Source organism: Aptenodytes forsteri, unplaced genomic scaffold (genome assembly GCF_000699145.1).
Source record: "Aptenodytes forsteri isolate BGI_AS27 unplaced genomic scaffold, ASM69914v1 Scaffold340, whole genome shotgun sequence".
NCBI lineage: Eukaryota > Metazoa > Chordata > Aves > Sphenisciformes > Spheniscidae > Aptenodytes > Aptenodytes forsteri.
The window spans coordinates 1,248,175-1,259,196 of record NW_008795441.1 but is presented as its reverse complement, the minus strand read 5'-3'; the positions used below and the strand labels follow the sequence as shown (position 1 = coordinate 1,259,196).

General features: G+C 42.2%; 1 protein-coding gene across 2 annotated transcripts in view; it reads right to left on the bottom strand.

Moving 5' to 3' along the window:
• Positions 1-808: 808 nt before the first annotated feature.
• UNC80 (unc-80 homolog, NALCN activator) overlaps positions 809-11,022 on the bottom strand; it is a 137,469-nt gene continuing 127,255 nt past the window's right edge. Inside the window, exons 60-64 of one of the 2 annotated variants that reach the window (XM_009281068.1) lie at positions 10,197-10,253; positions 3,958-4,039; positions 3,342-3,453; positions 1,934-2,145; positions 809-1,078 (exon numbers count right to left, since the gene is read on the bottom strand). In XM_009281068.1, the coding sequence (XP_009279343.1) occupies positions 809-1,078; positions 1,934-2,145; positions 3,342-3,453; positions 3,958-4,039; positions 10,197-10,253 (733 nt within the window). The remainder of the gene's footprint in view (positions 1,079-1,933; positions 2,146-3,341; positions 3,454-3,957; positions 4,040-10,196; positions 10,254-11,022) is intronic. The other variant, XM_009281069.1, reaches the window with a different exon arrangement.

Sequence of the window (11,022 nt, the reverse complement as noted above, 5' to 3'; positions counted from 1 at the left end):
TTTTGTGGGTTTTTTTTTTTTTGTTTTTTTTTTAAGCTTTGGAGATGAATTACTTGGTACATTTGAGCAGGACAGAGTGGGCTATTTATACCATCTGCAGACCACTCACCCCCTGCCCACCTATATCTGTGCACAGCACGTGCATTCCTTCATACGGTATGTACTGTATTTAGTTTTACAGAGCAAATATTTTTGTAGCACAAGGGCAATATCTTACAGAGTGGAATGAAACCAACAGACAAAAGTAAACTCAACTAAAGTCTGCAGTGCCAAAAAAAAAAAAAAAAGTCTAATTGCTCCATGGTGCTTATCATTGCTCTGCAAGTTAGAAACAATGGTCCCAGGCTTGTGAAAATCAAGCTTTACATTGGTACTTTTTGTCAGTGTTTTCACTGTCAATAGCAAGGTATAAGAGCCTTGGATTCCGCTACTATATAGCTCTCCTCTCAAAAACACTACAAAAATAAATCTTGGGCACAATCTCAGAAGAGGTTTCTCTTCTCTGTCTCATACAGTACAACAGCCTGCTTACCCAACGAGGCTGCTGATCACAGTACACGGCTGCATATTTGCCCACACACCCCTACCCTGAGAATTTTGTAAAAAATTCTCTGTTCCTGTGGTCTCGCCCTGAACTGAAATAGATTTTTCAAACAGAAATTTGCCAGTCTATAGCAACTGGCTGTTAGCTGTTTTCTGCTTTCAGATAGTAAAGTGCTCTTGTTTTAATTAGTTACTAGTTACCGGGGAACTCAACGGAGAAGGTACACTTTCTCTTCCTCCTCCCACTACTGCACTTCCCCAAGAGTTAAACATGAGATTCATCTAGATCGACGTCAGTCTCCCCAAGCTCCACGTGTGTGAAGCTGAAGTGAGTGGCCAGCAAGGGGTTCTCCATCCCATTGTCCTCACTGATGTGAAGGACAGTGTCCCCATGCTGCAGCAAGCTGGTGGTCTCGAGGCCAGCGTAGTCCTCAGTGTCAGAGAGCTGTGTGGGTGGGGTGCTTTGTGCTGTTGTTGGCCGGGACTCCAAGCCCTCCTCTTTTTCCTTCTCCTTCTCAGCAGACAGTGCCTCGCTCTGCAATTGAGGAGAGCCAGTGGTCAGGCTCAGAGAAAGCGGGAGGGAGAGGGGGAAAAAAGCAAGGGAACATCTATAACATATTTTCTCATTTGGAAATACTTTTTACCATAAAGGGCCAGGCACTTGCAGATTATAAATCCCTAAAATTTAGCCCTAACAATGACATATTTTTGCTGGTGAATCAAATTTGTAGCAATGATCAGAAAGGTTATCTGATTTCAGCCATTAACACTTCCTCATTTCATTTTTTTTAGTGTATTCTCAAGACGGATGTTTTTCATTTGTTCATGGCAAAGGACGTAACCCCCAAAAGACACTAGATACCTGGGCATATGAAAGTGATCTCAATGTCACTGACGTGTTGCAGGGACGACTGTGATTGTCCCTGCACTGTCCTCAGCAGTGTCCAACACAGAAAAATGTTGGACAAGCAGTTTCTTTTGAAGTGTGATGCTTTTGCTAAAACACTCCTTAGGTTTTGAAGGAGTCCTTCCTTAAGGACGCATTTCTCAGAGAGCAAGCTGTAAAAACCTGTTGATGAAAACTTGCACTGGTGAGCAGGTCCAGAAGGACTACAATATGTGACGGGAAGATGGAAAGCAAAGATGCAGGAAATATATTTGCAAATTAAGAATCGTTGCACAGATCTAGAAGTGAATGGTTTACAAAAGTAGGGGGTTGGACAGCAAACTCAGCCTAAAGAACAGACACACAGAAGAGTTTGCTGTTTTCACTCACCCGCCAGCTTTCGTTGTAGTGCTGTAATGCATCAGGCATTTCCCTATAAATTTGCCCTGCAACTTTGATGAAGCAGCGGACAGACACACATGATAAAACCGCCAATCACATTACCTGGCCAGTGGTCTGGCTATGGAGATCAGCTACAATGATGGCAGGTGAGGAAGTCAGCACAGGTTTACTTAGCGGTTCCTGCTTGCTGGTCGCCTGGGGGCTGCTGAGGCTGCAGCCCTGCTGCTGGGCTGCTGGAGCCGATGGGTCCCCTGGGGAGGCTGTCGTTGCCTCAGGCTGGGCTTCAGTGAAAGTCACTGACCGCTTCTGCTCCGCTGAAGGGTACAAAGCCCAGAAAAATGAGTATTAAAATGCTACAATTTGGGAAGGAAAACACAACAAGAGAAGAAGATAGAGAATCCCTGGGGTTTTTATAATTAAGACAGGATTCATGATTCATTCCATCTTTATAAGCTGTCTAATTGGAGTCTAATCTAAAAGCCTTTTACCCCAGGCTTCCTCTAAAGCCACAGGAAGAGTCAGGGATCTCCTAAAGACTGGTCAGCCTACCCATCTTTGTCATGGCTTGGTGAGATAAATGCCCAACATAACATCTTTCCATCCCAGAAGAATATACTGAATTGAATTCCCATGCGAGTTAGGCATCTCTGCCCTCAACTGAAAAAGGAAAACTGAGATGCAAATATATAAGGGATTTGCCCAAGGTTTTGACAGGAAATCTGAGAAAAGAAAGAGGGCAGCTGATCGCCCCCCATTCCTGCAGACTGAGTCCACTATCCAGGAATAACAGAACAGCACAGGGTGAAGACAGCTAGACTAAAACTTAACAGTAAAACTGATATCCCTCCTCCTGCTCTTAATTATTTGGGGTCAACTTTTGTGTTTCAAACATCTCCAGCAGTGCTGTTGCCCCAGCACAGTCCTGGCTGAGTGTTTAGAAACCCAGAAAGTTCTCAAGCAACCTTTGCTCTTCCAGGTGTTTCCTGCAAAGTTAACTGCTCACTTCAGATGGTACAGAATAAAGCCACCTGCTCTGCTTGGCAGTGCTGACTCCTGGAAACATACAGCATGGACTAGAACAGTCCTATATTCATTTCCGTATACAACCCTTAAAGCTCGGCACTGCTAAGCTTACAAATGATGGGAAATTTCCTTCTTTCTACTCTCAATAGCAGCTTCAAAATTTGCACATCTGGAGGTTTTGGATGAGGCATCCTGAATAGAGGACACCTGTCCCCTAAATTCTCCACACCTCTAGGAGACATGATAATTCACTGTCCATGTCCAGTTTGACCTTGAAAGCCTTTGGAGAAACCGTGAAAGTGTTTTGAGGGGGTGATTTTCTGATAGGATATCTGCTTACTAGGAAAAAAGGATAAAACTGCTGGGACTGCACTTTAATACAGGCTACTAACAACATACTAGCTTTTCCTTTAAGCTAAAACAACAACATAGTATTTTCTACTTTCAAATATGAAGTGCTGGTTCTGGAAACGCAGCACTGCCCTACCGCTAGGTTTTGGTTTTGGCTGGATGCTCCGCCGCGTGGTTGAAAGTCTAGCTCCATGACGGCTACGAGGTTCGGTTTGAGTTTTCTGACGTGACAGCAGTGGTCGTCGAAGCTAAACATTGGAAGAAAGAGTTAGGCTTATGTATGTTCACATATTACACAACTTCTCTGTAAGGAGAACAGATCATCATTGTCTATTCCTCTAGATGTCCATTCACTCTACTTTTAGCAGATATATGTTTTAAGGTTTCCATGGCTCAGACGTCTCCTTCGTACAAACTTCTGGGTTTTGTGCCTTTTCAGGTTCTATACTGAATGTAGTGCAATGCAGATTCTGTGACCATCGTTTAATTTAAAAAGAAAAAAAAAAGCCTGCAGAGGAAAAGATCGGGAAATTCAAAACAAAGTGCACCTCCTCTCTTAGGGATTTGTCAGGCCTCACAGCTGCGACTTGTGCTAGGGTTCCTGCTAACTCAACAGACTGCACTAGTATATCACAAATTAGGTAAAAGGGACATGTCACGTCCACAAATCATTTCAAAACAGACACAGACAAGAAAAAACAAGCCAACTCAAACAGAAGGAGAGAAGGTTTGTTCAATCCCCGTGTTCTCACCTGCCGTAGGCCTCTCTTCCGCCCCAGGGGCTGCTGCAGAAGAAGGTTCTGCTGTCCTGGCTCGCTCTGCACACTTGCCACCCTGTTAGATGTTGACAGCATTAGGCCAAGCACAGAAGCACCCTGTATAACTAGTAGGTGTCCTGGCAATTGTGACTAAAATAAATAAATAAATAAATAAATCAGCCAACCACTAATGGCACAGTCACTTCAAAGAGCAATACTGTCTTTGAAGGATGGGGAGGACGTGTCTGTTGGGTTGTGGCTTCCGGGGCTTAGGAAAGGGTGGGAGGTGGAGTCATGGCATTCAGGACTTGGCCACGCACAGGTAGCATCCAAATATAAATAACTGCAGATTTCAGTTTTCAGTCATTGATTGATGCATCCCACTGAGCAACGCTCACTTCTCTGCATCCTTTGCCACATCAATAAAGGCAAGAATATCAGCTTCCTAGCTCAAAAGCCGCCTTGTTTGCTTTTACTTTTTCAAGGACAATGTTGTAAAAGCTATTTTTTTTTTCCTCCCATATAGACTCCACAGCCTCATCACAATTTTGTCATCTGGTTTTAATTTCAATTTAAGTCAACAAACAAAAAACAAACACAAAATGACAAAGGATCCATTCATGTAATGGATGCATGAGTTATGTGAACAAGGCCCCACACTCAACACTTGCAGCCTTAAGTCTTTTTGTGGCTAACAAACAAAAAAGACAATTAAACATAAATTTTATATATATATATATATATTTAAACACAGCTTTTTAGTTTTTAATATCTTGGCACAAAATATCTGAAAATCTGCAGTAAAAGAATCTTTAGCGATAAAACATAGTCGGCTACATACCATCTCAGTCTACCATTCAGCTGACCATTTAATCTACTTAATATAAAAATACCTCCCTCCCCTCATTTTTATCAAAGCACTGTATTCCTCCAAACAGTTAAAAACTTGTCATTTAGCAGACAGCGGTCACAAAACATTTTAGCTGAATGAACTATGTCTGAGAGACATATGGTTACAATAGCAACTAACATTTAAGATGGACTTCTTTTAAATCAGGCAGCTGCTTATTTGGGACAGACTGGAATCCACTGAGCCACACGTCCTATTTAAGCAACTTCCAGCTATATCTGGTATGCATTATTGAAGATTCAGTATTACAATCCATTTTGCCTTTGGCCTGCATTAATCTAAAGGAAAACAACATTCATTTCTAGATGTTTTCCTTGGATCTCCCTGGAGGAGTTCAGTACCACCGACAGAGTGAAGGTTTATCACCTGACCTTACAGGAGCGGAGGAAGAAGACAAACCTAAGGACGTGGTCAAACAAGACATGGAGGATGTCTGTGGAGAGGCTTAAAAAGTTCTGTCTCCTGAACAGCTCATTCTTCGCTTTGGCAGAAGTTACTGCCCTTAGAAGGTTTGGTGGAACAGAACATGAGAGCATCCTGGTCTGCTTCGGGTCAAAGTCAGGTTACCTGATCTGAAAGTCCTATTCCTTCCTCCCTTATCAGTTTAAACTAAAGCCAGACTTTGCACTAAACCATACGCGTGTGTTTCTACCAGCTCTACTGGGGAGACAATGGAGAGAGACATCTTAAGACCCTGAAGCTGTTTCTCTTCTGATTGTCTGACCACAGCCTAATAATCCTAGGCATGCCCTCGGCAATCTCACCGCAGCTGCAGTGGTTTGGAAAAAAAGGAAAAGCTTCTGAAAGCTCAAAGCCAGAATAAACAAGATATATTTGAGTCCTTTTCTCCCTCAGACAGCTCTTCCAAATGAGATCACCAGTCTCCGGAACATATTTTCCAGCTTTTACATAGGGTATTGACATGATTTACATACCAAGCATCCTAAACATCATGCAAACACCCGCCTACGAATAAGCAGAATCCTCAGAGTTACTTCCTGTTAGTAGGACTGTGTTCTTGACCCAGACAATGACTGCAGCACGTATGACTGGTAGGTCCAGAAGCAACACATCATGCCTTATTAAAGCAAAGAGACTGCGCTTAAATTAGTCTTTAGATTTGTGATCCAGACTACCTGAAATTACAGCTTGTAGAATTTTCTTAATCTTCTGTTTCTAGGATTACATAAAAACTTATTCCTCTGAATTTTAAGACTTTTTAGAGTAGTTACGAGTATGTGAATGAAGTAGGAATTAGCTGGAGAAGATCTTGAAAAAATAATTTTCTATTGGACTAGCTTTTGAGAATACTGTTACAATTTCTGATGAAGGAACAGTAACTCTTAGTTCTATGAGTGAGGAGACATAAATGTCTGTAGCAGAAAGACTACAATTATAATCAGTACAAAACACTGTTTATAGTGGTGAAACAAACTCATTTCACATGCATCATGAAAACACTTTGAAAAAGTCATTAGATAAAGGGAGTACATGGACCACATGAGGGCACAGAGGCTATACATGAGGAAAAAAACAATTCCCATGGAGTAATCTGTGCACTGAAGACAAACAATAGGTGAGCAAAAGAAAGGCTGGACTTCGTGTCTTCCTGCTGGAGTCTGGGATTTTCAGCCTGGCTTATGTCATAAGTGAAAGGAGTTTAGGGAGCTGGTGGATGTTTATTTCCAGTACTGAATCATTACACAAATTGGTATAATTTGGGATGATCTTATGAGCTGAAATTGCAGATATCTGTTGCAGGCAAATGGTGGACCAGAGAGAAGCCAAGTTTTGCAGAGCTGCCTGCACGCAGCACAGTCCTGCTGTGGCTGTCATTTTGCCTTCTATCCCCAAATTTTGAAGAAGGGAAGGAAAGAGAGAGAGAATCGTAAAGACCGCAAATTTCAGATGAGTGACTGAATTTTCAGATATAACCTTTCACTTCATGAGGGTTTGTGAGGGTTTCTTTTCACATCAAAGAAGAGCACTACTGATCTTGTTTCCATGAAAATCAGTGTGGCAGGCAGACTGTTGGCTCTGTGTAGCCCTCCCTCCCTCTTTTTCTGTCTCTCCTTGTTTACCAAACCTGACCAGTAGTATACTGTTTTTCTGGCAGCCCGTGGGACCCAAACAAGGAACGCTGAATCAAATGCCATTTCAGCTGACAGTACGTTTCCCTCCTGTGGCAATGATGTGATCAATAAGAAAGGGTTTTCTGCAGTACATAAACCAGATTTATTTGGGAATAACAAAACAGTTTTTTTCCTGCCCATCACAAAGATGCTCTGTCACTCTCTGAGTATCTCTGTCAGGGGGTTTATCTTCACAATAATGTTACTCCCATTACATAGTTAGGGCAGAGACAGGTGAGCAAAAGATCAAACAAACCCAGCTTCATGGAAGCATGTTGCCAGCACTACAAGAAATGACAGCCAGTGCAGTCACACAGTGGGGGCTAAAAGAAACTTTATCAGGTTGGCAATTATAATAAGTGATGTTCATGAATTGAACATGAAACCATGCAGCCAAAAAAAGAATTTTTGAAAGAAAAAGGAAGAAAACAAACAGAGACAAAGGAAGCAAGGAGTTTAAATGTCTATTAAAAAGGTGTACATGCTTGCCACGCCATTATGTGAGAATGTACACACTTTGTATCCGAAGACATCTGAATGAGAGGGTTAGTGGACAAAGGCCAGTGGAGAATGGGTTAAAACGTAGATGAACTCCAGCTCTTGTATTCCCAGACACATCCTAGCCCAGCTAGTGTTAGATCTGCTACGCTTGCCCTGGCAATGTGAATTCACTCTGATTTTCCCTATTAGGCACCATTAAGCTAAGACAGGCATAACGACAAACATTAAAGGGAAACGTGTTTGTGCAACAGTTTTCCATTACAGTGACTTCTCATTCTTCTTCCTTTCTGATTTGGGAAAATATCCTCTCCTCTCAGATTATAACCACAACAGATCATGACGCTGGACACATATGCTCCTCAGCCCTGTACCCCATGCTATCTGTTTACTTCTGAGCACTTAAATGCTATCCCCTTCCTGCCTTCCCTGCTTTTCTACACGGCTGGCTCTAATTGCTATAGAACAAAGGGAAACAGACTTTATTCTTTTTTGCGTTTGTCACTATTTATTTAATTTATTTAAACCTCCAACCTTCCATAAGGGTCTAGTCTCCACATGATTTATTTCTTTATGTCAGTTATGACTAAACATCAACTTTTGAATTCAGAAGGCAATCCTGAACAGTTGTTATCATTGTGCTCCAGCCAAAATCAAAGTTATGTAAGAAAAACTGAAGCCTGCTTTATTCAAAACTAATGTTCCTGAATATAAAAACACATTTATTCTGTCCTATGATCCCCACAGCACAATAAACTCCTACAACGTCTGCTTTATTACTTCTGTCCTTTAGAGGAGGAATCCAATTTGCACATTTAACAATGCAGCTGAAACATCTTTTCTTCCTTACAGGACTGTAACCTAGCCTTTTTATAAGAATTTGCAGTATTTCCCTGTCTTCATTCTTTCTAAGGCTTTGCAACCCTGATGCCCCTCCTTCAGATGTTAGTGCCCACTCCTTGAAAAAAATAATAAACGTCAACAGAACTGAATCCCAAGTACATCTGTTAACTTCTTTGCCTAAGGAAATCTCTGTACCATAGAGCAGAGTGGAGGATACAGTGTCCTGGTCCCTTGCAAAAATTGGTGTGACAGAAATTAGTAGGAACCCACTGTACAGCTGATTACATTTCAGGGTTCAAAATAAATTATTGCATTTGAACTCATCCGTTGACTTTGCTGTCTCATATTCCTCAGCCTCACCACCGTGGTTAGGAGTGACTCCCCACCCACTTAACAAGATCAAAACATTTCAAATTCAACACTGATGTAGCCTGGTATCAGGTCATTATGGCTTTAACTCAGATACGGACCTTCTCCTTCCTCATCCTCCTCAACTGTAGTGATTTTTTAGCTCTACTTAAGGGACGGCACTTAACTTCTTTGGTTGAATGACTTCTGTTCTCTTTAGGCCCCAAAACATGCTCAGATGACGATGCCATCCATTTTACTTTATCACAAAACCAGATAACAATATTCCTGCCTCTGCCCAGAAGCCGATGGCTTTTCCTAACGCCACTCCTACAGTAGCACCAATTAGAAACCAATCTGTCAAAGCAGGATTCACACACACAAAGGACACCATGAATCATGGGATGATCTCAGTGACACCACCAATGATGGACTCTCCATTTGTCAGCCGAGAAGAATGAACAAATGAACAAAACAGCTTGTCCCCACCCCGAAAAGCCACTACTGACATCTAAAACCAAGCTAACAAAATAAAAACCATTCACACAAACGCCTCTCAACATATCCGCATCTTCAGCTGGTGTAGTAAAGTGATGAAATAGTGTGTTACCCTCCGTGTTGCCAACGTAAGGGGCCATGTTCTTCTGGAAGGAAACAGAGATGCTCTTGGGACTAACGACAGCTCTCCGACCTCGCGAGGATGGGTTGAGAGGTGCAAGCACAGCAGCAGGACAGTAAGGATGATTAACACGACTGAGCTGGCTGTTAAAGGTGCAGACCTCCCTTCTAAGCTCACTCCTGACCCATTTGACAGGCACGGCCATAACAGTGTTTGCACACAAACTCCCCTGTCCGTGGGTAATGGGGAACAGCTAGACCTGAACTCCGTCACTGACGGGAATTTTAAATACGTATTATGGTGTTCACCTGCAAGCTTTCTAAAGCTGTCATTTGAGAATTGGAAACACTTTGTAAAAATAATGAGAATTACTGTAAAGCATTCACAGAGAACTATATTCCACAGGACTTTTCATAATTAGTTTTATTAGTGAATGTTAAAGACCACAGCTTGATATTGTTCTTAAGTCTTTTGTGGTGACAGCACTGTGAGATGAATGGAAAAACAGATGTCTGTTTTATATAAGCCTCCAGACTAATGCTTATAACAGGCTACAGCTAATGCCTCATGGATAATCTTTCGTATGCCTTTCAAGCAATTGCTAAACAAGGGGAAAACCCTGAGGCTAGCCAGCCAGACTGCTATTTCACTTGCTACAGCTTTTTCTTTCCCCTTCCCCTTAGCCTCCTCAAAGTTATTGGCAATCAAAGCTGAAAACTGAAGGTGGGTTGCTACACCTTTGACTTGCAGGCCTGAATATCAATGAGCCACAAGAGACAGAGATGGAAAGAGCGACAAAAGGTGAGGGGAAGAGACAGCGAAGATTGGAAACGGCTCGTTTCCCAGCACACACACTGACAGACAGGTAGTGTTTACACTGTACCTAGAGAGGCTGCCCTCAGTGGCCAGGCTCGGGGAGTCATCGAGGACATTAGGTTCACTGCAGGAGGGGCAGGGAGATTAAGAATTTAGGGAAAGAAAATGCAAAAAGCATGCGATTGTCTCTGTTTTCAAGGGAAAAAATATCAATGGAATAAAAAAGTAAAAAAAGGATGGTAACATTAATTGGTCTCGCACGCTCAACAGCACATATATGACTCAGAGGAGCTGAAAGAACATCTGATAACAGGAGCAGTCTTTAGAGGGAGCTTACACTATGTAGAGACTTCTACATCTCTGCTGAGAACCGGGGAGCTGAGAAGTTCGGTAGGATGTTTTTCCACAGGAAATAAAGGCAGGGAACTGTTTTCAAAGCCATTTTCCTGCAGCATTTTCATTTATTTCGGTTCTATTTCCTTCCAGCTTCATAGAAAGCTTTTTCCTTCCCCCTTCCCCATGAGACACTTCTTCCTGAGGGAGGGCTAATCTGTCTCTCATGAGCTATAGACCACTCTCCTTCTGGTATGACTCTAAGGACAAACATCTGGAAAATAAGGTCCTGTAGTGCAATGAAACTGTAAGTAAACAGCTGGCGTGGATCCTGGCAAACGAGTACACAATCACATTGTTTTTCTACACTTTAGCCGTTCGGGCAGGAACAGCCTTCTCAGCCCATAGGAAAAACATGAAAGAAAGAAAGCAGTCTGCTGGGTTACCAGCAGGAAAGCAATAATAATATTACTTAACATTAATTAGTTTACATTTGTGAGGCAGTCTGAAAGCCCAGAGACCATCCATAACTAAAAAGGGCATGACGTTGTGAACTATGA